The sequence below is a fragment of the Oncorhynchus nerka genome, unplaced genomic scaffold, assembly GCF_034236695.1.
Source record: "Oncorhynchus nerka isolate Pitt River unplaced genomic scaffold, Oner_Uvic_2.0 unplaced_scaffold_13___fragment_10___debris, whole genome shotgun sequence".
Taxonomy (NCBI): Eukaryota; Metazoa; Chordata; class Actinopteri; order Salmoniformes; family Salmonidae; genus Oncorhynchus; species Oncorhynchus nerka.
This window is the reverse complement of record NW_027040342.1, coordinates 195,960-223,151: the sequence shown is the minus strand read 5'-3', so window position 1 is coordinate 223,151 and position 27,192 is coordinate 195,960. Positions and strand designations below refer to the sequence as shown.

Genomic DNA, 27,192 nt, shown 5'->3' with positions numbered 1-27,192 from the left:
TGCGATGCCTGGGGATGAGACCTAGTTGTTTCTGATGTATGCAGAAAGACACTTGCGAACAGAACTTATAGGGAATAATAAAGAATAACTTAGAATTGGCCTGAACCTGGATATGTATGCATGTTCCTTACAGCGTTCTTTTTCAAAGCAATGCCTGCCCCGTTCTATTAAATTTAAACGTTTTTATTCCATGTTCACATTGGTTCATGTGTTCTCAGAGAACTACTTCATTGCCTTGACTCATTCACCCATCCCACTAAAACACATTCATAATAAATTTATGTAAGATTATACATTTTATTGCCATAAACAGTGTAGGAAAATGAACAAAAAAATGAATAAAAACAGCAGATCTTTCTATAGTACAGTAAGAACAAGGTATCACTAAATTTCATAACCAGTAAAATGTAAATAAAAATGGTAGCGCAACAAATTCTCAAAAGCATCCTACACCATCTACTGGTAGGCAGACTAGATTTAGCCAGTCTCCATGGGACAAATGATCAGATTTTTTTTTTTCTTTCAGTTAACAGTTTCCTATGTTAAAGTTGTATATTTTGCAGTGTTTTAGGTGATACATTTTGTTGTTGATAAAATGCATATAACTAGCAAGCTGTGGAAGTAGAAAGTTGCCAGACAAAGACCGTTGCAATAACCCATGTTTCTGATTTAATCTAGTGAGAGCTTCAGCTTCTCCTCGCATCGCTCCATTATTGCAGGAAGCCATTTTTTCCTGGATTGAACAGACTAAGATCAAAAATCTTTCAAAATCAGGTTCCAGAATTACACATTGAGACAACATTAAGGATTCAGTTCTCTTGGCAATGTTATCATTTAATATTTAAGACAGTGGAAATTTGAAGCTGAAATGATAATCATTTCACAAATAGAGCAGAAATTTAGGAGGAAAATGTATAAAAGACACCAAAGGAACAGCTTTTTACAGCTGTATGTCTAAAACTGCAAATCATTTGGTGAACACAACGGATGCCTTGGGAAAGGTAAGAGAAAATTACACAGCAAAGTCCTTACCCAAAGGCAACAGAACCAAACTGAAGCCACTGTCCAGAGTTCCTTTTGATGTGTGTGGGGTACGGGTCAGGTTGACATAGGCCTGGCCCCTGCCCCTCACAGCAGCCTTGGGTCCAACTGCTCTTTTTTTCCAATTAGATGAAGGCCTGCTTTGTGTTAGCGAGCAGAAAGAGGAACCCAGCGCCTGACTCCCCAGCGAGCTCTTTGGGAGAAGTCTTTGAAAGATTTTTGGTAAACAAAGCCAGTAGATCCAGAGTAGACTTCCAGAATAATGCAGCCACGTGGATATATCTATTCCTTTTCTGCCTCTTTTTCAAGCTTTGAGAATGGGAAACAAAAAAACATTATGGTTAGACAGGTTCAATGCCAGAGGAAATGTTAAATAATTTAATTAGAGAAATGATAAAATAGTTTAAAGAACTTCTACACTACAACTGGATAGTTAAGCAGATACAATGACCTTAAAAGCTCCACTAATGAAATGTTTTCTTTTTTTGCACTGGTCCCAAACTGAACACTGACCATACGGCTGAACAATAGGGGCTAAACCGAAACAAAAGCAGCACATTTCTGACCATGCTTTCTTGTTGGTGTCTGTGGGAGGGGAGCATATTCTCTTAAGACAATGGTGTTGTGTTGACCAACTGAGATGATAAAACCTTCATGACCCCCTACAGAAGCTCAGCCACAACTGCCATGAACCAAACCATCAGAGCAAACCGTTCTATTCTAACAATTCATGTTATACTGATTTTGTAAATGGGGGCAGAATTCTAGTAGGGATCCATGCCTATCCACTTCAGAGTTAGGGTCGAGAGACACTTCAATTCCAACAGAGGGTCGAATATAGTAGTTAATTACACTACTAAATAACCTTTGAAAAGTTGTTACTTTTCAGCTCAATTGTATTAATCTTTTTAACTGCAATCAACATGAATGGACCTTCTCCCAACAGAACTACAGACAAAGCAGGCACTAATCACAGGGTAGCAGAGGTGTACATAAAAACCACGTTAACAGTTTGACATGCATTCACAAGCTGCTCTTTGGGTCTTGGTGTGCAGGTGTGTTGTATTATTTTTCCAAGAGTGTGTGTGTTCTCATCTTGTTTTTATTCTGTCTCAATGAAATACTTCTCAAACTGAACTCAGAGGGATTTGTTCAGTTCGTCATCTCCAACAGACAGGGATTCTAACAGAAGGCGTTAATGTATCCCATTTTTCTACACCGTCCCTGCCCTCCCATGCTCTCAGGCCTGGTCAATATCTTAAGGTTTGTCTTTGGGAATTACCTCCTCCCTGGGCTTGGCTCCGCCAAATATGGCAGAGTTGGGGTTGGCGACTTGGTTCAGTGGGGCAGCCACCGTGCGTGGCTTCAGCTGAAGCCGTGGTCTCTGCGCCCTCTCCTCTGCAGAAAGCGAAGGGAAAAAAAGACAAACATGATTAACTAGTCAAGTCAAATGTTATGTCAACAAGGTGGCCACTGGGTTCAGGATTTTTCAGTGTATTAACCTTTTTGGGATAGGGAGCAGCATTTTCACTTTTGGATGAATAGTGTGCCCAGAGTGAACTGCCTCCTACTCTGTCCCAGATGCTAATATATGCATATTAATATTAGTATTGGGTAGAAAACACACTGAAGTTTCTGTTTGAATGATTGGGTAGAAAACACACTGAAGTTACTGTTTGAATGATGTCTGTGAGTATAACAGAACTCATATCCAATTTGTAAGTCGCTCTGGATAAGAGCGTCTGCTAAATGACTTAAATGTAAATGTAAATATGGCAGGCGAAAACCTGAGAAAAATCCAACCAGGAAGTGGGACATTGAGGTTTGTAGTTTTTCAAAGCTTGGCCTACCAAGAGATATGGATACAGTTGCACTTCCTAGGCTTCCACTAGATGTCAACCGTCTTTAGAAACTTGAATGAGGCTTCTACTATAAAGGAGGGGCTCATGAGACCTCTGAGTCAGTGGTCTGGCAGAGTGCCTTGGTCTCATGACGCGCGCTCCCGACAGAGTTACCTCTCGTTCCAGTGCTTTTCTTCAGACAAAGGAATTATCCAGTTGGAACATTATTGATGTTTTATGTTAAAAACATCCTAAAGATTGATTCCATACATCGTTTGACATGTTTCTAAAGGACTATAACGGAACCTTTCAAGTTTTTGTCTGGACGAAGTGCCTGTGCCTCATGAAGATGGATTACTGGGCTGAACACATGGAACAAATCAGTCATTTATTATCGAACTGGGATTCCTGGGAATGCCTTCTGATAAAGATCAAAGGTAAGTGAATATTTATGGTGCAATTTCAAACTTCTGTTGACTCCAAAATGGCAGATATTCCTCTGGCTGTTTTGGGTTCTGAGCGCCGTTCTCAGATTATGCTTTTTCTGTCAAGTTTTTTTGAAATCTGACACAGCGGTTGCATTAAGGAGAAGTCTATCTTTTATCAATGTTTATTATGAGTATTTCTTCAAAATCACTGGATATTTTGGAATCAAAACATTACTGCACGTAACGCGACAATGTAAACTGAGATTTTTGGATACAAATATGCACATTATCGAACAAAACATTATTGCGTAACATGATATCCTATGAGTGTCATCTGATGAAGATCAAAGGTTAGTGATTCATTTGATATTTCTGCTTTTTGGGACTCCTATCTTTGGCTGGAAAAATGGCTTTTTTTTTTTTTACTTGGCTATGACCTAACAATACAGTTTTCGCTGTAAAGCATTTTTGAAATCGGACACGATGGGTAGATTAAGATGTTTATCATTCATTTGCTGTATTGGACTAGCTAATGTGTGAAAGTTACATATTTCTAAAAAATATTTCTGAATTTCGCGTGCTGCCTTTTCAGCGGAATGTTGTCGAGGGGTTCCGCCTGCCCTAGAAAGGTTAAAGGAGGGGTCAATATCAACACCTTCCCATTATCTTTACAAAAGCTCTACTGTAACAATAAAAAAAGCCATCAGAAATCCCGCTAAACCGATCTGTTCTTCCATGACTAAACATTGCCTAGAGTTATTTTTCTCAAATGCGGACCTCGATTCCAGAAGTACTGCCGATTTGAATTATTCTCCTCTAATCAGGGACTAGTTCAGGCGTGTGACACCAGTGGAGTGTCTGACCAATCAGTCAAATCTATAGATCAATTAACCAACTACGGTTGAGAAAACAAAACCAGCATTACTTCGGACCTCCACTTTAATTGGAGTACCTCTGGTCTAGTGTTTTATATGAGATAAGAGAGATTGTGACACCGTCAGAGGGTTCTCTGAAGTCTTCCGCGCCGGCGCGCAGTGGTGGTCCGCCGTCCCTGTAGCGTCCCCCCATGCCTGCTCCTCCACCACCTCCCCTTCTGTCACCACCGCGGCTGCCTCCTCGACCCCGCCCGAAGTCGTCATCTCCTCTGTAGCCTACACAAGGAGATGCAGAAAGGAAAGGACAGGTTAGACAGTCTTGGGCTCATTCAGGATTGCAATGTTATAGAACGTTCAGATAAAGTTGTGTGTAGAACAGACACGATTCTCTCATGAGGAATAAAAGATAAGAAATCTTGTCAGCTCTAAACACCACATTCCTTTCAGTAACATTCTAAACATTAAATCTGTTATTTCCCAGCACCTGGAGCAGCCCTGTAAGTTGACGAATGAGTGAGGTGAACCCCCTGTATGAGTGATGACAGAGGGATCACAAACAAAATGTACCAAGGGACAGAAAAAAAACTTGTGCAAATCGTAAAGTAAAAATCGCTAGGAGAAACCATTAGAATTCCTATGGGGGGGAGGAAATCAAATACTGCTTATATTACACCATTCTGCAGATTTAGAGGTGTTTAGACTAAAAAGATTTGGCATGGGTCCTCAAAATGTTCTACAGCTGCACCAAGCGTCACTGCCCGGTATGGCAACTGCTCAGCCTCCAACCGCAAGGCACTACAGAGGGTAGTGCGTACGGACCAGTACATCACTGGGGCCAAGCTTCCTGCCATCCAGGACCTCTATACCAGGCAGTGTCAGAGGAAGGCCCTAAACATTGTCAAAGACTCCAGTCACCCCAATCATAGACTGTTCTATGCTGCCACACGGCACGCCGTACCGGAGCGCAAAGTCTAAAAGGCTTCTTAACAGCCTCTACCCCCAAGCCATAAGACTCCTGAACAGCTAATCACATGGCTACCTAGACTATTTGCATTGTCCCCCCTCTCTTTTACACTGCTGTTATTATCTACGCATAGTCACTTTAATAACTCTACCTACATATACAAATTACCTCGACTAACTTGTACCCCCGAACATTGACTCTGTACTGGTACCCCCTTACTGCTGCTCTTTTTTAAATATTTTTTTTTATACCCATCTATTTTTACCTAACACACATTTTTCTTAACATTAAGCATTTCACTGTAAATCTACACCTGTTGTAGTCGGCACATGTGACAAATAAAATTTGATTCACACAGCAAACATCTTTAAACAATTTGTTTGCTTCTTTAGCTTGGTGCTAACTACCAACTACACTGTACTGCACTGCTTGGATCTTAAATTGCAGCGGTCAAACTGGGTCCGCTCTAATGACCGGTTGGGGACGGCTAAGTCAGCTGAACGCTCATCCCACCTCCTTCGTAGTCGTCTCTGGAACCTCCCCTGGGACCACCTCCACGAGAGCCCCCTCGGCCTGCAGGGGACAGGGCTCAGTTTTAACAACAGGGGTGAGTGGTGCTTTGAGCTGAGGCAGGGGTGTGGAACCCACTTGCTGGTTAGCCAATGGCCTAGGTTAGTAGTACTACTTCTAGAGACAGCTAGTTGAAGTATTTGGTTGAGAAAGTAGAGACAAATTAGGCTTAGCTGCTCAGTTTTTAGCACCATTTACTACAGAAAAGGAAGCAGGAGAGAAGGGAGTAAGATGTAGAATGGATACATTATGAAAAGTGCCAGGTATTCTGAAATGTCAGTATGTAGTGAAATAAAACAAGAATAAGGCCACAGAGGCAACAGTGGTAGTGGAACTTGTGCAATGCACTCCTCTTATAAGGACTGATACTGTGATTATAGAGGATTACATAATCCGTTGATCTATAAAAGTACAAGCATCTTGTCTCATTTTTATGACCACACAACAAATGATTGATTATTCTGATAAGTGAAATGCACTGTATGCTTAGATGGTAGCAAGGTCAAACAGAACAGCAAAGCTTTTGATAATTTAAAGATTTTAAGACAGCCTTGATTTGAGTATGGTGAAAGATGAGTCTCAGGTCAATGTTAAAGACGCGTAATTGTTCAAATCGCGTAATTGTTCAAATCTAGGCCAAGAGGTATTGCTACTTCATATTAATATTTACAATTAAGACAATCTACAAATCAATATCACGACTCATTAGAGCATGTAATAGAAACACTGAATCAGTTTACATTTCTTTGTAGTTGTAATGATAAGTAAGAAATATGCTAAGCAGTAGTAGTAAGAGGAACAAACAAGTTAGCATTCCAGTGAGCACAAGCGGGTACCTCCTCTGTCGTTCCCCCGGAAGCCGAATCCTCCGGCACCCCTCTCTTGTTTTCGGCCCTCTGCTATGTCAACCCTGAGTGACCGGTCTCCAAGGAGCTGGAGATGGGGGCAAAAGTCAGCACTAGGAAGAAATTAAACAACGTGGTCCGCTTCTCTGATAATGCTTCCAACAGTGTTTATGTCCTACAAGTATATCACTGTTGGTTGGACGTGTCACCATATTCAATTGTCCCTTTTATAAAATGACAGTCGGTTGTCACTACACATTTAATCATTTTGGACTGCAATCTATTTTATGGAAGGTGCAAAACACAATAAGTTTATATCAATGTTGGGGACAGTTTTATTTGTTTTATGCAAAAAAAAGCACAGATTTATATCTTTGTCACGATGCCCATATCACAATGCTTAGATTTTCCATACAAAGCAGATTATACCTTTTTAAAGGACTATGAAGTTCACTCAGTGATGCAAGAATAAACAGGATCGGGCCACTTTCCAAAACAACAAAGAGGACAATACCAGCAGCTAATCTCCTCTGGAGTTGTCACGCAGCCATCACGTTGTATGAGAGTGAAGCGAACTTATGCAGATGCTCTGTGTGAATGTTCACAAATGCAGCCCCTTGCATCAGTGTCACTCTACAACATATTTGGTTCACATAGTTGCTCATGGTCACGTCATAACGCTGAGTCTCAGTTTAAGAACCTGTGTTAAGTTAAATAGTATGTGCTACAGCTTTTTTGTAAAGACTGAGTAACATACAGCTGTTTGTTTTTATAATTTTGACACGAAACCACAGTATCCCTTTGTTTTACATTTATGAGCCAGATACAAATGAGGATCTGAGGAAACTAATTGTGGGTACTCACAGCACCATCATACGTCAAAGCTTCTTTAAGGGATTCCAAGTCATCAAACTCCACATAACAAAAACCTGAAAGGAGAAAAATAACCAAACTGTGTCGCCATGGCTTGTGAGGTTATGTGAGGTTATGCTAAGCCAATGGATGCTTGCTCACCTTTAAATTTGTCCGTTTCTTTGTCTCTAACTAGTCGAACACTCCTGACGTTGAGGTCTTTGAAAATGGCGTCTATGTCTCCTTGTACTGTGTTGAAGGGCAGGTTTCCCACATATGCTGTGTATGGGGGATCTGTTGGTAGATCCTTCTGCTTGCGGGGTCCACCAGGTCCACTGCCACCTCTGGGTCTACCAGAAACGAACACCTCCATGAGAGAACAGACTACAACAGATACAAACTCAGGGTCCTGTACGGGGAGTGGCTAATGGTCAATGACTTGAGCAGGAGATTATGGTTGATAATTGGGACATTAACGGAGTCACAAGCAAAACCTAACGTCCCAGGAAAAAGTGGCAAATAGGTAGCGCAGTCATACTTTTCAGCTGACTTTCTGAGCCTTTGATAAATGATGTACACTTGGACAGATCCATTACCAATCAAATTACCAAAGATCTACAGCTCAAATCCCATAGGAAAATACATAACGTGGCACATACAATACAGGAAATAGGACTAGGCTCTCTGGAAACTGGAGAAAGAATTGAGATGGAAAAATAATCTGGTTTTTTTCTTCTATTTAATTGCCAATAGTGTCAGCAGCGCACAGAAAAAGATGGCATCCCTGTTGGGCTAAATACGGGTAAACAATACTACAGAGCTGCCACTTGTGTCATTTTTCTCAATGAACAGCAGAAGTTCACATGCACTGATAAGTCAATTTGAAGAAGGGTTTGCTTGTAATGACTGTGCCACGTAATTGATTTTCCCTACTGAACTTCGATAAATGCACTGGATATAAGAGCGTCGGCTAAGATTATTTAAACGCAAAAAATGTATGCTCCTCATGAGGAGTTACAGGGCCTTGCAAAACTGCAAGGAACCAGTTCCCTTGCTGGCAACAGCACTCCAATCTGACAGTGCAGAGAGAAATGCAGATTGGGTCCTGCATGCCTGCAGCATTCCTCGGGTGTCAAGCAAACTGGGCGACCTGGCAGAATCAAGAGGTACAGCCACCAACCAGGGAAAGGGGATATCTATTCAGTTGCACAACAATGCATTCAACTCAAATGTGTCTTCTAAGAAAGGGACGTTGGGCATGCATGCATATATCTTTCCCACAATTAGAAAGGAGAGCAATTGTAAAATAACCAAGTTGACTGTTGTGATCTTACATAGCATTTGATAAGACAAGGTGATAATGTGTAGTTATTTGGCCATGGTGTCAAATTAATGTATGACAAACAGCCCAATAGATACAGGACTAGTTTAGGTATTTCAGTATCAGGGGCTCCAACTCCTTTCCTGTGTGAATAAAGCAAAGCAGAATATGATTATAACAATTAATGTTATGACAGTCACTGACAAGGGGTGGAAGACATAACTCCCTGATTTTCGAAATTATCATAGTTACGTTGATCCCATCCAAGAGAGCACGTTTTAACTGCAGTAATACCGCTAGCTAGCTTGTTAAATGTATAGTGTTTTCGTTGATTAGGCTATTTTGAAGTTCTGTATAGCTGGCTACCTAGCTAGGACTGAGTTTCAGAAATAAGTTCAGTATCGCCGCAACATCGTTGGCACGTAACGTTTACATTTTCCTGGTAGTGATTGTCTAAGGCATCAATGGCAATGCTCGAGTTAGCCCACGTTATGTTAGTTAAATGCATTGCAAACCTAGCTAACTACCTGAGCAAAGCGCAAATCGACAATCATTGCTACTATAGTTAACGTTAGCTAACGTTCTGCAAATCATAAAGACCTAGCTAGCTAACTGACATGTGTGCGCTCATCAAACTAGCTAGTAATGGATGCAGGGTGCACTGGGCCAAACTAGGCTAGCTAGCAGAGTTAGCATACTAGCTAGCTAGTCCTCCGCATAAATCTTCATGCAATTAGAACAAGCTAGTCTAGCTAGCTGTCTAGCTAACGTTACCACTAAACAAGGCATCAAAAGGCTTGTGCATTGAATAATGATTACTTGGTAACTAGTTGTTAAACATGCCATGTATTGATAATGATGTCGGGGAATGGTGCGTGTTGACATCTCGAGCTGTTATTACCCGATTTGGCCATTCGACGCAGTCCCTGACTTGCTAGCACAACATGCAGCCCATGAGATGCTGGCGCCAAGTGCCATGCTGGCAGTCTGTGAAGATAGAATGACTTGCAATCATAACCATGTCATAATATGTATTGTCAAACCGACATGAATAAGTCGATAACATTATGTAATGGAAAATCTCACACGCACATCTGGAAGTAGCTAGCTATGGTCAATCCACGAGTTTTCCCCGCCCTCAATACCGGCTTCCCATTCATCAAAGCGGCCGTGAGAGGCTAACCACACTGACACTGTCTGGCCCGAGTTCTGAACCCGGGCCTATCTTTCAGAAGAATTTCGAACAAGCCCCTGTATATACTACGGCATCGGTGCGTTTTCTCGCACCACCATACGTTAATACTGATACATTCTATTCGTCCAGGTATTTTCTTACCCTCTGCCTCCACCAAAACTACCGTAAGCCCGATCCCGGTCATCATAGTTATCGTAATCCGCCATTGCCGAGATTGCTGTTGGAGAAAGCAGTTGTTTGTCGAAGGACCTTCAATATAGGGGTACTCAATTTTAGTTGTCCTCTCAGTGCCTCAACCATAACGAACACTTTTTGCACAGTTAAGTAAAGTTACTACAGATGCCCTCAAATGCCCTAACTAAATTAAATATTAGTAAACTAACAAGATCCAACCCCAGTATCATCTAGATATTGGTATTTATCCTGGCCGGGCAATTACAACAACTGTAAGAAAAAGGTGCACATGATGTTAGGCAATTCATGAAGTAGTACAGTCCTTTAGCCAACACTATTTTCCCACAGGAATATCAATGTAGCTCATTTGATCAAATTGCCTCCCTCCACCCCAGTTGGAGTTACACCATGCAAACCTGGTCTCAGAGCATTTCTTATTATTGTGTTTGTAAATCTAAGACACCCCATTTAGTTTGATCATATGTTACGTTTTGTATGGTATTAATTTGTGAACGTCCACCGATTTCCTAGGATATGTTACGAATTACAATTCGTATTTTATGTTACGAATTTGCAAATGTACACTATGTTAGGAATTTGAAAAATGTACAATATATTGCCATTTGCAAAACGAATGATCTCTACATGGGCAAAATGATGTAGACACTTATGTTTGAATGTTATGACGAGACAGAGGCATTGATGCGAGTAACCAGTCTTGTTCAGTACATCACAATTACATCCGGGTATCTCAAGTACACCGGTAAAACACATGAGTTGCAGTAATGAACATTTACCAACAGATGGCAGAACTGTGCCATCTTACACCCATAACATCTTAAAATAGGGGCGGCAGGGTAGCCTGGTGGTTAGAGCGTTGGGCTAGCAACCAGATGGTTGAAAACGCAGATCCCCGAGTCAACAAGGTGCGAATCTGTGGTTCTTCCCCTGAACAGGCAGTTAACCCACTGTTGCTAGGCCATCATTGAAAATAAGAATTTGTTCTTAACTGACTTGCCTAGTTAAATAAAGGGAAAAAAGGACAGGAGGTGTCAATTCACTAACAAAACAAACCTAATAATAATTTCCAACATGAACAGTTTAGATTTTTTTTTTAATTATTATTTTTATCAGGTAACAACAACACATTTTGATATTCTCTTCACTTTTATCTCTCTGTCAACAATCACTGATGGGAAACCTACAGATTAAGTCTTTTTGGTGGCTGGGACAGACGAAAAGACAGGGGGCTTGTCTGCGAGGACTGCGGGTTCCCGCACAGGTGTGTCACCTGACTGTCTAAGGGGAGTATTGATGGGCGAGGGAGCGTCCGACCTGTGATCCCCTGGCTCTTCGCACAGTGCCTCAGGCCCCATGTGACTTGCTGGGGTTCCGCCTTTTGTCATGCGACCCCTTTGACCATCAGGGTTCTGAGTAGGTGCTGGCTCAGCAATCCGAAGGTCAACCCTGTTGCGACGGTACAGTGATCCATTCACTTCGACCAAGTAGGACCGTGGTGCCACTTTCTATACACAGGATCCGAGTCTCCAGAGGCCCGTCCGGTCCCCTGGTAGTGGCTTCATTCGGACCGTTTCACCCACCCTGAGCTCAGGTAAGTCTGTAGTGGAAATTTCCTGTATTTACCAAATCATGAGAGCAAACCACACGCAAGTCAGAGTTATCATAAAGTCCATCTTTAATTATATGAGCTCCATCACAACCCTGTGACTCTCAGATCAATTCAGTGTCTGTAAATGAATTCTCTGAGAGTCCTTACACATTGCAACTGAGATCCTTTATAGCAAAGACACACATAGCCAGACAGCATTAGCTATAAACTATCGCTCAGCTTTGTCTCCTAAACTATGTTCTTATCTCGCTCTCAGGACCATAAAACAAAACCTCATCAACAGGCATATATCAAATACACCCCTCCTGGACAAGATCACAGAGACACAGTGACTGGCACACAGACATTGTGGAGCCAAGAAATAATTGGTTTAAAAGATATGTTTACATATGATGACAAGCTTGACCTCTCCCCTTTCTGCGGCCCAAGTAACTGAAACCTGACAGAGAACAGATAACTGCAACCGGTCAACAGTATTATCCAAAAATATACATTCTGATGAGAAGTAACTCACAAGCATATAATGAAAATAAAACATCTTATCTATGTTACTCAACTAATTCTGATTATTCCCCAACAAGTCTTTTGCTGATTTTTTCGTAGATGAACTTGGAGACCTGTCTTCTGTGACGTAGCTTCACCAGCAGGTCTGTCACCACACATGGCTCCAGGAGAGTGCTGGCTACTGGCAGAGCTGCTTTTAAGCACCGTGCCATGAGGCGCTGGGCCGGGCTGCTATCCATGCCTTCTGTCGGGGTTTGCGCCACTGCAAGATTGCTTTCCAGGCATCTTTGCCCTCTTGCAGAGCCTTTTGGCAGAGGTTCTTTGCGATTTTAACTGCGGACTCCGCCTTCCCATTAGCTTTTGGGTGTCGTTGTGATGAAGTGACGTGCTCAAATTCCCATCCTGCAGCAAATTTTCAGAACTCAACTCCGAAGAATTGGGGTCCATTGTCTGAAATTACCCTATCTGGCTGGCCATAGCGGGCAAACTGAGCCTTGCAGCGTTTGATCGTTGTCTCTGCTGAGAGGTCGGGGAGGAGGTCAATCTCCCAAAAGTCTGAGTAATGCTCGACTACGAGCAGAAAGTCTTTGCCACTGTGCTGGAAGAGATCTAGACTTACTATCTGCCAGGGGCGCATCGGTAGCTTATGGGACATCATTGTCTCTCTCTGTTGCTCAATGGCATATTCATTGCAGACTGTGCATTTACTGACATAGTCTTTGATTTCAATCTGCATTCCTGGCCAATAGTGTGTCACGTGCTTGTCTGTAACAGGCCTCACCTCCTATGTGACTTGAGTGCACGCGCGCCAACATCTCAGGGCGCAGAGACCTGGGAATAATGACTCTCTGACACTTGAATATTACTGAACACTGAGCTCCTCTTTGACTGGCCACTATTCTCTGACGGCTAAAGCAGTTTCTTCCTTGCAGTCGGGCCAGCCCATCAGAATCACAGACCTCAATGCCTGGAGTTGCTCGTCTCTGTCTGTGTGCTGCCTGATTTGTATAAGGCGTTTGTCCGTAACATTGAGGTAGTCAGCCTGGTTGATGTGTCCAACATCCACTTGCTCTGTTTGTAAGCTGCACACTGTGTGTTGTGGAAGCGTTGGCATGCAAACACAATGCTGAAGCACTCCTTCTCTATCTGGGCATAGTTCTGCTCTGTTGGGGTGAGTGCCCTAGAGGCAAATGCCACAGGCTGGCCCTCCTGCATGAGGCAACAGCCAAGTCCATACTGGCTTGAGTCACTCTGAATCGTGACAGGTTTTGACACATTGTAGTATCGCAGTACGGGTGTCTGGGTGACAAGTTGTTTTATTTCCCTCACCACTGCGTCATGTTTTGGGAGCCAATGCCAGATGGTGTCCTTGTCCATGAGCCTCCTTAGCGGCTCACACTCTTCAGAGAGCCGCAGTAGGAATTTGGCCAGGTAGGTGACGAATCCGACGAAGCGCTGCACTCCCTTCACATCAGATGGGTGGAGCATTTCCAAGACAGCCTTTACTTTTTCAGGATCCGCCTTCAATCCGGTGGAGGACAAGATGTGCCCATGACAGCGGACCTCTGGCACTTTAAACTGAAGCCTTTTTATGCTTAGCCTTAGCTTGACCTGTCTGCATCTGACCATCAGGGCCAGCAGCTTGGCGCCATGGTCACATTCTGCCTCCTCATCACTGTCCCCACAGCCCACTATGAGGATGTCATCTGCTATGGGTTTCACGCTACTGAGTCCCATCAACAGCTCATGCTGTTTCCGCTGATACACCTCTGGAGCCACGGAGACACCAAACGGAAGCTTCAAGCACCTCTTCCTGCCCCAGGGTGTCCAAAAGGTGGTCATGTAGCTGCTGGGCTCGTCGAGCTTGCACTGCAGGAAGGCATCTCTGGCATCCACGAGCGTGAAGACTCTGGCCTTTGGGAGCTTGTAAAGAACATCCTCCAACGTGGGCATAATGTAATGTGAACGTCGCAGAGCCCGGTTGAGGTGTTTAGGATCAATGCATATCCGTAGCTTGTCTGGTTTCTTGATGATAACCATATTACTTATCCAGTCTGTAGGCTTGGTGATGGGTATGATGTGGCCATCTGCTTCGTATTTATCAAGCTGAGCCTTCGTAGCTGCTTTCATGGCCACTGGTACATTGCGGGGTGCACACTGGACAGGCTGGATTGCTGCGTCCAACTCAAAGTGGACTTCCCCGTCCTCCTGTTTGCAACAACTGAAAACATAACGCTCGTAGATGACGTTCTTTGCTGGCTTAAAGTAATGTTCAAGAGCATCAAGAATAGCTATAGCGTTACCTTGCTGAGCTGCTGTTAGGTTCAGGTTGTGTTTGTATACGTGGTCCTCAAAGTGGCAGCCACTACCTCATCGTCCTTTTCCAGAAGTCCTGTTGCTAGCGCATAGTCCTCCCATTCACCTCTAAACGTATCCCAGTTCGTGCTCCAATCCCCGCTGAGCTTCATAACAGCGGGAGGGGGAATGTTCACTGCCATGTCTAACCAGTGCTAACAACACTGAAGCTAACGAGCAAACTCACTCTAGCTAAGGCCAATTCCGGCAAAATTTTACTCAAATAAGCATTTGTTTGGTAAACCAGAACAGGTGACTCTAATTTGCGGAAAGCATGTTTAGTTATCCCACTTCTGACACCATGTTTGAATGTTAAATGACGAGACAGAGGCATTGATGCGAGTAACCAGTCTTGTTCAGTACATCACAATACATCCGGGTATCTCAAGCACACCGGTAAAACACATGAGTTGCAGTAATGAACATTTACAAACAGATGGCATCACTGTGCCATCTTACACCTATAACAACTTGCTACTTGAACATCTCATTCCAAAATCATGGCCATTAATATGGACTTGGTCCTCCCTTTGCTGCTATAACAGCCTCCACTCTTCTGGGAAGGCTTTCCACAAGATGTTGGAACATTGCTGCGGGAACTTCCTTTCAGCCACAAGAGCATTAGTGAGGTCGGGCACTGATGTTCGGCGATTAGGCCTGGCTCGCAGTCGGTGTTCGCATTTCATCCCAAAGTTGTTAGGTGGGTTTGAGGTCAGGGCTCTGTACATGCCATTTAAGTTCTTCCACACCGATCTCGACAAACCATTTCTGTATGAACCTTGCTTTGTGCACTGGGGCATTGTCATGCTGAAACAGGAAAGGGCCTTCCCCAAACTGTTGGAAGCAGAGAATTGTCTAGAACGTATCTTGTAACTTTAAGATTTCCCTTCACTGCAACTAAGGAGCCTAGCCTGAACCATTATTCAACCTCTACCAAACTTTACAGTTGGCACAATGCATTGGGTCAGGTAGCGTTCTCATGGTGTCCACCAAACCCAGATTCGTCCTTCGGATTGCCAGATGATAAAGCATGATTCATCACTCCAGAGTTTCCACTGCTCCAGAGTCCAATAGCAGTGAGCTTTACACCACTCCAGCCGATGTTTGGGATTGCGCATGGTGATCTTAGGGTTGGGTGCGGCTGCTCGTCCATGGAAACCCATTTCAGGAAGTTCCGGACAAACAGTTATTGTGCTGACGTTGCTTCCAGAGGCCGTTTGGAACTCGCTAGTGAATGTTGCAACCGAGGACAGGTGATTTGTATGCGCTACGCACTTCTGTGAGCTTGTGTGGCCTACCACTTTACACCCGAGCCGTTGTTGCTCCTAGACGTTTCTACTTCACAATAACAGCACTTACAGTTGACTGGGGCAGCTCTAGCAGGGCAAATATTTGACGAACTGACTTGTTGGAAAGGTGGCATTCTATGACAGTGTCACGTTGAAAGTCACTGAGCTCTCTTCGGGAAGGCCATTATACTGCAAATATTTGTAGACAGAGATTGCAATGTGCTGTGTGCTCGATTTTATACATCTCTCAACATCGGGTGTGGCAGAAAAACGTAAATCCACTAATTTCAAGGGGTATCCACATACTTTTGTATACATAGGGTATGTTAAAAATTACAATTTGTATTATATGTTACACATTTGCAAAACCAATATATTAAGAATTTGCTCAAATTTGCTAAACTTATGATATGTTACGAATTCCAGCTAGAAGACAAACGTTAGCTAGCTGGCTAACGTTAGCTAGGCTAGGAGTTAAGGTTAGAGTTAAGTTTAGGAGTTTGACAGTTTTTCCTTGGGGTTTTGCCTGCTACACACGTTCTGTTATAGTCACAGACATGATTTAACCAGTTCTATAAACTCCAGAGTGTTTTCTATCCACACATACTAATCATGTGCATATACTATATTCCTGGCATGAGTAGCAGGGCGTTGAAACTTTGCACGCTTTTTATCAAAACGTTGAAAAAAATGCCCCTAACCTCTAAGAGGTTAAAGGGTTAAGGTTAGGTTAGGCACAGAAGGCAATCTGTAGCATAGTGGCCCTCTTAAAGAATGGTGTGATTGGTCAGATCTGCAGTGAAGATAATCAGGACATTAAAACTGTATCAATTTGAGAATTGAAATAAAACTAGAAAAGAACATTCCTGATGAAGCTTTGTGGACTCAGCTGGCTAAAAGTATTTCCATGTTACTAGTTGAAGAAGTTTGTGAAAGTCTAGAGATTTCTTTAAAAAATAGCAACTTGCTCATACATACTTTGTGTCCTCCGCCACCACAGAGGTCAGGGACATTTCTTGGAATTTCCAGAGGGCCCGCAACACATGAACCTTATGTTTTTTCTGGCTTTTCATGGCACTTACTGTAAGCATAAAAAGAGAAAATAAATTAATAATTTGCATAATATGGGCATGCCGGACACGACAGAACAGTAACGCACTGTAAAATATATTTAAGAGTCAGAATCTACTGAAAATATATTGTTGTCTTTGTCAAGTGTCTCAACTGCTCACATTTACAGTACTTACCAACTAAAATGGAGCACACATGAGTGTTAGCAAAGGCATGTTTACATGGAACCCTTTTTGGGGTTTTCTATACATGGAACCCAAAAGAGTTCTATCTGGAACCAAAAAGGGTTCTTCAAAGGGTACTCCTATGGGGAGAGCCGATGAACTCTTTTAGGTTATATATAGCACTTTTTTTTCTAAGAGTATAACGATGCACTATGTAGAAATCGCCAAGCCATTTCCTGGTTGATAAAATTCTAATAGTTTCCCTAATTTCAGTTTATATGACAAAACAAGCAAGGTATAGTGTTGAGAATCATTGCACCATTTAAACCGCTGTGAAATATATTTTCCATAACCCAAAATATTGTATTTTCAGGTGTTGTAAACTGGTGTGCAAAACCAAAAGTAAAAGATGCAAAAATGAAACTTAAGAACGGGAAGCCTAGAATAATGCACATAGAAGAAATCTACCGCTTCTTAGACTTGCTTTCATTGAGCATGACAGATGTACATTTCTATGTGAATTTGTCAGGTCGCCCAAAAAGTTATATTTTGCAGCTACGTAAGAACATACGATCATAGATATGTTTAAAAGTTCATGGGCAGCTGAATAGCATGTCTCTTGAGGAATCCAGTCTCAGTGAGACCTGATGCAAAGATAAAACGTTAAGGATCAGCATAGCTAGTACAAATCTACCTCTTACAAAGCTGGCTAGTAGGAATCAATACACATTGAAGATGAGTATCATCCCCATGGGGATATAGATACGCTCTGGAGGTCAGGTAGCAGGAGCTGGTTCCCTCTCCAGAGCCTGGTAGAGGTCCACATCTACGTCCCAAACCCCCCATCCAAATCATCTTGGCTCCTGGACTCTGTCGATGCATTTCAAGGCTTCGTTGAAACAATGACTGGTCAATAATCAGAGACCAGCTCAGTTGATACCTTCCATTGTGACAATGAGTCATCATAAGTGTACATGATCCCAGGGGCATTGGCAAACACAATGTAAGCCGTTTAATTTAGGTACCCCTAATTGCACCGAATACTATGAACCAGAGTTACACTGTTAGCATTGAGACAATGTGCCCTAGTAGGAAGACCACTTTGTGCAGCTCACCCTGCACTATCAACTCTGTTGCAAATAACATGAATAAGTCTACTTCTGATAAGCTTCCCAGTAAAGCATTAAAACCAATCAAGCAACCCAGAAAAGTTATACAAATAGCCCATATTAACATATGAAACAAGGTCCATGAAATCAATAACTTGTTTGTAACAGATGAAATTCTTATTCTGACTCTGAAACGCACATAGATAATACCTTTGATGATACAGTGGTAGCAATACATGGTCATAACATACACCGAAAAGACAGAAATGCCAACGGGGGCGGTGTTGCGGTCTATATTCAAAACCACATTCCAGTAAAGCTTAGAGACAATCTCATGTTAAATACTGTTGAAGTAATATGGCTACAGGTTCATCTACCTCACCTAAAGCCCATTCTTGTGGGAAGCTGGTATAGACCACCAAGTGCTAACAGTCAGTATCTTGATAATGTGTGTGAAATGCTTTATAATGTATGTTTTATCAACAGAGAAGTATATTTTCTGGGTGATTTAAATATTGACTGGCTATCATCAAGCTGCTCACTCAATAAATACCTTCAAACTGTAAGCAGTGCCTCCAACCTGGTTCAGGTTGTTAGTCAACCTGCCAGTGTAGTTACAAACAGCACAGGAATTAAATCATAAACATGAATTGATCACATCTTTACTAATGCTGCAGAAATGTGTTTCAAAGCAGTATCCAAATCCATAGGATGTAGTGATCACAATATAATAGCCATATCTAGGAAAATCACAGTTCCAAAGGCTGGGCCTAATATTGTGAATACAATAAGTTTTGTAGTGATTCATATGTTGATGATGTAAATAATATTTGCTGGTCTGTGGTGTGTAATGAGGAGCAACCAGATGCTGCACTTGACACATTTATGAAATTGCTTCTTCCAGTTACTAATAAGCACGCATCATAAAGAAAATTACTGTAAAACCGGTTGTATCTCCTTGGATTGATGAGGAATTGGTTGAGAGGGATGATGCAAAAAGTATGGCAAATAAGTCTGGCAGCCCAACAGATTGGCAAACGTCCTGCAAATTAAGAAATTGTCACGTTCTGACCTTAGTTCTTTTATTTATGTCTTTGTTTTAGTATAGTCAGGGCGTGAGTTGGGTGGGTTGTCTATGTTCCGTTTTCTATGTTGTGTTTGCGTTTGGCCTGGTATGGTTCTCAATCAGAGGCAGGTGTTGTTAGTTGTCTCTGATTGAGAATCATACTTAGGTAGCCTTTTCCCACTTGTATTTCGTGGGTGTTTATTTTCTGTTCTGTGTTTTATGTATGCACCATACAGGACTGTTTTGGTTTCATTTTGTTCTCTTTGTTATTTTGTTATTTAGTGTTCTGAGTTATAAATAAATATAATGAACACTTACCACGCTGCGCATTGGTCCTCCGATCCTTCTTACTACTCCTCCTCGTCAGAAATCATGTGACTAAACTAAATAAAAATAAACTATACTATGAAACAATGATCAATTATATAAGGAATGATATAAGGAATAAAAAGCTTTGGGGCACCATAAATTACATTTTGGGAAAAAAAGCCAAATATGTTCCATCATTCATTGAATCAGATGGCTGATTCATCACAAAGCCCACTGATTTTGCCAACTACTTTAATTACTTTTTAATTGGCAAGATTAGCAAACTTAGGGATGGCATGCCAGCAACAAATGCTGACACTACACATCCAAGTATATCGGACCAAATGATGAAATACAATAATTGTACTTTTGAATTCCGTAAAGTCAGTGTGGAAGAGGTGAAACAATATTATTGATGTCTATCAACAATGACAAGCCACCGGGGTCTGACATTCTGGATGGAAAATTACTGTGGATAATAGCAGACTATATTGCCACTGCTATTTGCCACATCTTCAATTTAAGCCAACTAGTGTGCGCCCTCAGGCTTGGAGGGAAGCTAAAGTCAATAATATACACTCAACAATATACACGTCAGCTACTACAGTGACTGAAATGACTGCAACACGTAACAAAGAGCTGCAGTTAGTTTCAGAGTGGGTGGCAAGAAATAAGTTAGCCCTAAATATTTATAAAACTAAAAGCATTGTATTTGGGACAAAACATTCACTAAACCCCAAACCTCAACTACATCTTGTAATAAATAATGTAGAAATTGAGCATATTGAGATGACTAAAATGCTTGGAGTAACCCTAGATTGGAAGCTGTCATGGTCAAAACATATTAATACAATAGTAGCTAAGATTGGGAGAAGTCTGTCCATAATAAAGCAATGCTCTGCCTTCTTAACAACACTATCAACAAGGCAGGTCCTACAAGCCCTAGTTTTGTCACACCTTATCTACTGTTCAGTTGTATGATCAGGTGCCACAAAAAAGGACTTGCAATTGTCTCAGAACAGGGAAGCACGGCTTGCCCTTGGATGTACACAGATAGCTAATATTAATAATATGCATGCAATCTCTCCTGGCTCAAAGTGGAGGAGAGATTGACTTCATCTCTACTGGCACACAGCTCAGACACCCATGCATACCCCACAAGACATGTGCCACAAGAGGTCTTTTCACAGTCACCGAGTCCAGAACAGACAATGGGAGGCGCACAGTACTACATAGAGCCATGTCTACATGGAACTCTATTCCACATCAAGTAACTGATGCAGCAGTAAAATTAGATTTTAAAAACAGATAAAAAAAAAACGTATGGAACAGCAGGGACTGTGAAGCAATACAAACATAATAGGCACAGACAAATGCATACACACACACACGATAACATATGCACTATACATACACATACACATGGATTTAGTATTGTTGATATGTGGTAGTGGTGGAGTAGGTGCCTGAGGGCAAGCGAGTATCTGCCACCTTGGCAGCAGCTAATGGGGATCCATAATAAATACAAATACACTCCTCAGTAAAGGCACATGATAGACATCTTGGAGTTTGCCAAAAGGCACCTAAACGACTCTCAAACCATGAGAAACTGTCACGACTTCCGCCGAAGCCGGTCCCTCTCCTTATTCGAGCGACGTTCTGCGGTCGACGTCACCGGTCTTCTAGCCATTGCCGCTCCACTTTTCATTTTCCATTTGATTTGTCTTGCTTTTCCGCACACCTGGTTCACATTCCCTCATCTGACTAATTTATATTACCCTCTGTTCCTCCCATATCTGTGTGTGGAATTGTTTGTTTATTACGTATGGTTCGCATCAGGCTGGTTTGCGCCGGGTATGTGTTTGACCCATGTGTTTTGTTTATCGCACCGTTATCACTGTTTTCCTTGGGCATGAATAAAGTGCGCCTGTTATCACCCATCTCTGCTCTCCTGCACCTGACTTACCTTCAACCAGTTGAGCACATTGTGACAGAAACAAGAATCTTTGGTCTGATGAAACCAAGATTGAACTGTTTGGCCTGAATGCCAAGAGTCACGTCTGGAGGTGGGGACGCTGAGGAGATGTTTTTCAGTGGCAGGGACTTGGAGACTAGTCAGGATCAAGGGAAAGATGAACAGAGCAAAGTACAGAGAGATCCTTGATGAAAATCTGCTCCAGCACTCAGGACCTCAGACTGGGGCGAAAGGTTCACCTTCCACCAGGACAACAACCCTAAGCATACAGCCAAGATAACGCAGGAGTGTCTTCGGGACAAGTCTCTGAATGTCTTTGAGTGGCCTAGCCAGAGTCCGGACTTCAACCCGATCGAACATCTCTTGAGAGACCTGAAAATAGCTATGCAGCAACGCTCCCCATCCAACCTGACAGAGCTTGAGAAGATCTGTAGAGAAGAATTGGAGTAACTCCCCAAATACAGGTGTGCCATGCTTGTAGCATCATACCCAAGAAGACTTGAGGCTGTAATCGGTGCCCAAGGTGCTTCAACAAAGTACTGAGTAAAGGGTCTGAATACTTATATATTCATAATATTTCCGTTTTTTATTATTAGTACATTTTCAAAAATGTCTAAAAAACTGTTTTTGCTTTGTCATTATGGTGTATTGTGTGTAGATTGATGAGGGGAATAAACGATTGTATCCGTTTTGTTATAAGGCTGTAACATAACAAAATGTGGAAAAAGCCAAGGGGCCTGAATACTTTCCGAATGCACTGTATATGGTCAATATACCACAGCTAAGGGCTGTTCTTATGCATGACACAATGCGGAGTGCCTGGATACAGCTGTTAGCCGTGGTATATTGGCCATACACCACAAATCCTCTGGGTGCCTTATTGCTATTATAAACTGGTCACCAACATAATTAGAACAGTAAAAAGTAATGTTTTGTCATACATGTGGTATACCATGGCTTTCAGCCAATCAGCATTCAAGGCTTAATTTTTATAATTGTAATATACAATTGTAAATAAATCACCTTTGCTCATATGCATAACTATGGAAAAGTTTGAAAGTTGGACAGAGGATCTCGAAATCTCTTCGCAAGAAACACTTGGACGAACATTAAAAAAAAGAATGTTAGGCTATTTTCTGGCAATTGTGCTGTTATTATGTGCCAAGTTTTAAGACAACAAATCGTTATGAATGACCCATTGCGAGATTGACTTGTCATTTCAATAGGAATAGGCTACAGACTAAAATCTGGGTTTATGATTGTAATTCAATTTTGCCATGGTTTGCTTAAATAAAAGCAGGTAGCATATAGCCCCTGATAGGCCTACATCTCATGTCAGATAGTCTACATTAGCCTTGACAAGATGTAGGGAAGATAAAGATAAACTGAATGATTTAGTATCTTACCTAGTTCAAATTAACAGACACATTTTATTCAACATGAATAGCAAGGCGATTTTGAGGTAAGAAGTGGTTGTGTTTCCCATTAGCCTGCTGGAATAGAATGGGGTCATGAATATACCTTTTGCCTAATGTTCCCCATAACAATAACCACGTGAGGCAGTTCCATAACTTCCATTTCAAATTTCCACTCGGACAGTCCCTGAGACAACCAAGGAAGAAATTAATAAATGTTGTGCGATGCTGAAGCCACTAGTGCAGAGCACAATGGATTAGCAGTCCATTGCCTTAATCACTATCCACCTGGTCCTGCGCTCCAGTGGTGGCAGTTGCCCCTCCAACCAGTTGCCCAAGATCCGCCTGTCTCAGATTGTTAAAGGCTCTTCAAAAGGGCTCGTCCGGGATTTGAACCCGGGACCTCTCGCACCCAAAGCGAGAATCATACCCCTAGACCAACGAGCCATTTATTTCAACACATTGTTTTGCAGTCGCCAGCAATGACGGTGAGGACATGGATTGACGGGTCGATGTTGCCAGGCCACAGTGAATCACGTGAGTGTTGGTGGTACACTTGTGAGCATAGCTATCTTCCAAGCAGTTGACCAGGTTTCAGTTCAAATACTCTGTACTTCATCTGCTGAGTCTTTCAGATTCAATCTTCATTAGCTGTAACAGCAAGAAACAAATTAAGAAAAAGCTAAATGTAGATTTTAACAATGAAAAAGTAGACATCAAAATCAATTGGATCTCATTTCATTTGATCCGATTGACGCACCGGTATGTAAATAAAAATATACAACATCATTGGAATCTGTCAGTATTAAACTAGAAATGTCACGTATTTTGCACTGGATGCTTCTCAATCCTACCATAACTGCTGATGTCACACCTCTGCAGCTTTGGTGAAATGTGGCAGAGCGAGAGCAATATTTGTCAAAACATGACACATCCCTAAAATCTGTCTTCTCATACAAATGTCTGTAGCTTCCGAACGGTTTGACCTACAACATAGTTTGACCATTCTATGGAAAGGGGAGACTCTCACGAACACAATGCTGTTCTCAGTTTTGCTCTACGACCCCCACAAGTGTCACGGGACTCGTCTGAAGGTAACCTATGTCCCGGTAAAATGACAGATTTTTTAACCAAGGAAGAAATTAATAAATGTTGTGCGATGCTGAAGCCACTAGTGCAGAGCACAATGGATTAGCAGTCCATTGCCTTAATCACTCATCCACCTGGTCCTGCGCTCCAGTGGTGGCAGTTGCCCCTCCAACCAGTTGCCCAAGATCCGCCTGTCTCAGATTGTTAAAGGCTCTTCAAAAGGGCTCGTCCGGGATTTGAACCCGGGACCTCTCGCACCCAAAGCGAGAATCATACCCCTAGACCAACGAGCCATTTATTTCAACACATTGTTTTGCAGTCGCCAGCAATGACGGTGAGGACATGGATTGACGGGTCGATGTTGCCAGGCCACAGTGAATCACGTGAGTGTTGGTGGTACACTTGTGAGCATAGCTATCTTCCAAGCAGTTGACCAGGTTTCAGTTCAAATACTCTGTACTTCATCTGCTGAGTCTTTCAGATTCAATCTTCATTAGCTGTAACAGCAAGAAACAAATTAAGAAAAAGCTAAATGTAGATTTTAACAATGAAAAAGTAGACATCAAAATCAATTGGATCTCATTTCATTTGATCCGATTGACGCACCGGTATGTAAATAAAAAATACAACATCATTGGAATCTGTCAGTATTAAACTAGAAATGTCACGTATTTTGCACTGGATGCTTCTCAATCCTACCATAACTGCTGATGTCACACCTCTGCAGCTTTGGTGAAATGTGGCAGAGCGAGAGCAATATTTGTCAAAACATGACACATCCCTAAAATCTGTCTTCTCATACAAATGTCTGTAGCTTCCGAACGGTTTGACCTACAACATAGTTTGACCATTCTATGGAAAGGGGAGACTCTCACGAACACAATGCTGTTCTCAGTTTTGCTCTACGACCCCCACAAGTGTCACGGGACTCGTCTGAAGGTAACCTATGTCCCGGTAAAATGACAGATTTTTTAACCAAGGAAGAAATTAATAAATGTTGTGCGATGCTGAAGCCACTAGTGCAGAGCACAATGGATTAGCAGTCCATTGCCTTAATCACTCATCCACCTGGTCCTGCGCTCCAGTGGTGGCAGTTGCCCCTCCAACCAGTTGCCCAAGATCCGCCTGTCTCAGATTGTTAAAGGCTCTTCAAAAGGGCTCGTCCGGGATTTGAACCCGGGACCTCTCGCACCCAAAGCGAGAATCATACCCCTAGACCAACGAGCCATTTATTTCAACACATTGTTTTGCAGTCGCCAGCAATGACGGTGAGGACATGGATTGACGGGTCGATGTTGCCAGGCCACAGTGAATCACGTGAGTGTTGGTGGTACACTTGTGAGCATAGCTATCTTCCAAGCAGTTGACCAGGTTTCAGTTCAAATACTCTGTACTTCATCTGCTGAGTCTTTCAGATTCAATCTTCATTAGCTGTAACAGCAAGAAACAAATTAAGAAAAAGCTAAATGTAGATTTTAACAATGAAAAAGTAGACATCAAAATCAATTGGATCTCATTTCATTTGATCCGATTGACGCACCGGTATGTAAATAAAAATACAACATCATTGGAATCTGTCAGTATTAAACTAGAAATGTCACGTATTTTGCACTGGATGCTTCTCAATCCTACCATAACTGCTGATGTCACACCTCTGCAGCTTTGGTGAAATGTGGCAGAGCGAGAGCAATATTTGTCAAAACATGACACATCCCTAAAATCTGTCTTCTCATACAAATGTCTGTAGCTTCCGAACGGTTTGACCTACAACATAGTTTGACCATTCTATGGAAAGGGGAGACTCTCACGAACACAATGCTGTTCTCAGTTTTGCTCTACGACCCCCACAAGTGTCACGGGACTCGTCTGAAGGTAACCTATGTCCCGGTAAAATGACAGATTTTTTAACCAAGGAAGAAATTAATAAATGTTGTGCGATGCTGAAGCCACTAGTGCAGAGCACAATGGATTAGCAGTCCATTGCCTTAATCACTCATCCACCTGGTCCTGCGCTCCAGTGGTGGCAGTTGCCCCTCCAACCAGTTGCCCAAGATCCGCCTGTCTCAGATTGTTAAAGGCTCTTCAAAAGGGCTCGTCCGGGATTTGAACCCGGGACCTCTCGCACCCAAAGCGAGAATCATACCCCTAGACCAACGAGCCATTTATTTCAACACATTGTTTTGCAGTCGCCAGCATGACGGTGAGGACATGGATTGACGGGTCGATGTTGCCAGGCCACAGTGAATCACGTGAGTGTTGGTGGTACACTTGTGAGCATAGCTATCTTCCAAGCAGTTGACCAGGTTTCAGTTCAAATACTCTGTACTTCATCTGCTGAGTCTTTCAGATTCAATCTTCATTAGCTGTAACAGCAAGAAACAAATTAAGAAAAAGCTAAATGTAGATTTTAACAATGAAAAAGTAGACATCAAAATCAATTGGATCTCATTTCATTTGATCCGATTGACGCACCGGTATGTAAATAAAAAATACAACATCATTGGAATCTGTCAGTATTAAACTAGAAATGTCACGTATTTTGCACTGGATGCTTCTCAATCCTACCATAACTGCTGATGTCACACCTCTGCAGCTTTGGTGAAATGTGGCAGAGCGAGAGCAATATTTGTCAAAACATGACACATCCCTAAAATCTGTCTTCTCATACAAATGTCTGTAGCTTCCGAACGGTTTGACCTACAACATAGTTTGACCATTCTATGGAAAGGGGAGACTCTCACGAACACAATGCTGTTCTCAGTTTTGCTCTACGACCCCCACAAGTGTCACGGGACTCGTCTGAAGGTAACCTATGTCCCGGTAAAATGACAGATTTTTTAACCAAGGAAGAAATGTTGTTGTCTCTGTATCATCTGGCCTGTTGATGTTAATGTGTTGATGTCTCTGTATCCTCTGGCCTGCTGATGTTAATATGTTGTTGTCTATGTATCCTCTGGCCTGTTGATGTTAATGTGTTGTTGTCTCTGTATCATCTGGCCTGTTGATGTTAATGTGTTGTTGTCTCTGTATCCTCTGGAACTTTGATGTTAATGTGTTGTTGTCTCTGTATCATCTGGCCTGTTGATGTTAATGTGTTGATGTCTCTGTAT

At 42.2% G+C, this 27,192-nt stretch overlaps 1 protein-coding gene and 4 non-coding genes across 9 annotated transcripts; all 5 read right to left on the bottom strand.

Annotated features, from left to right (window-relative positions):
• Positions 1 to 162: 162 nt before the first annotated feature.
• On the bottom strand, positions 163 to 10,194 carry LOC115106784 (eukaryotic translation initiation factor 4H-like). Of its 5 annotated transcripts, none has more exons than XM_065016549.1 (9): positions 10,074 to 10,130; positions 9,639 to 9,724; positions 7,579 to 7,766; positions 7,429 to 7,493; positions 6,556 to 6,652; positions 5,663 to 5,722; positions 4,306 to 4,461; positions 2,324 to 2,439; positions 163 to 1,350 (listed from the first exon to the last, which is right to left on the bottom strand). In XM_065016549.1, exons 2-9 carry the CDS (start codon positions 9,713 to 9,715, stop codon positions 1,324 to 1,326), a joined length of 786 nt encoding a protein of 261 aa, XP_064872621.1. In that variant the 5' UTR covers positions 9,716 to 9,724; positions 10,074 to 10,130; the 3' UTR covers positions 163 to 1,323. The 5 variants fall into 5 exon arrangements, with proteins under 5 accessions (XP_064872621.1, XP_029485725.1, XP_029485727.1 ...); XM_029629865.2 differs by having other exon boundaries at positions 7,579 to 7,760; XM_029629867.2 differs by lacking the exon at positions 9,639 to 9,724 and having other exon boundaries at positions 10,074 to 10,194.
• A 13,174-nt stretch (positions 10,195 to 23,368) lies between these two features.
• trnap-ugg (transfer RNA proline (anticodon UGG)) lies at positions 23,369 to 23,440 on the bottom strand. Its single transcript has one exon. It is a non-coding gene; the product is annotated as a tRNA-Pro (tRNA).
• An 863-nt stretch (positions 23,441 to 24,303) lies between these two features.
• Positions 24,304 to 24,375, bottom strand: trnap-ugg (transfer RNA proline (anticodon UGG)). The gene has a single exon. It is a non-coding gene; the product is annotated as a tRNA-Pro (tRNA).
• Positions 24,376 to 25,237: 862 nt separating this feature from the next.
• Positions 25,238 to 25,309, bottom strand: trnap-ugg (transfer RNA proline (anticodon UGG)). The gene has a single exon. It is a non-coding gene; the product is annotated as a tRNA-Pro (tRNA).
• An 861-nt stretch (positions 25,310 to 26,170) lies between these two features.
• trnap-ugg (transfer RNA proline (anticodon UGG)) lies at positions 26,171 to 26,242 on the bottom strand. Its single transcript has one exon. It is a non-coding gene; the product is annotated as a tRNA-Pro (tRNA).
• Positions 26,243 to 27,192: the final 950 nt, after the last annotated feature.

Bases quoted from the DNA above. Each gene is read 5' to 3' on its own strand.
- LOC115106784 (XM_065016549.1), bottom strand. From the start codon at position 9,715: ATGGCACTTGGCGCCAGCATCTCATGGGCTGCATGTTGTGCTAGCAAG. The intron at 6,653-7,428 runs GTGAGTACCCAC...CCCCATCTCCAG, and splicing joins CTTTGACGTATGATGGTGCT to CTCCTTGGAGACCGGTCACT. The intron at 1,351-2,323 runs GTAATTCCCAAA...CCATTCTCAAAG, and splicing joins GAGCCAAGCCCAGGGAGGAG to CTTGAAAAAGAGGCAGAAAA.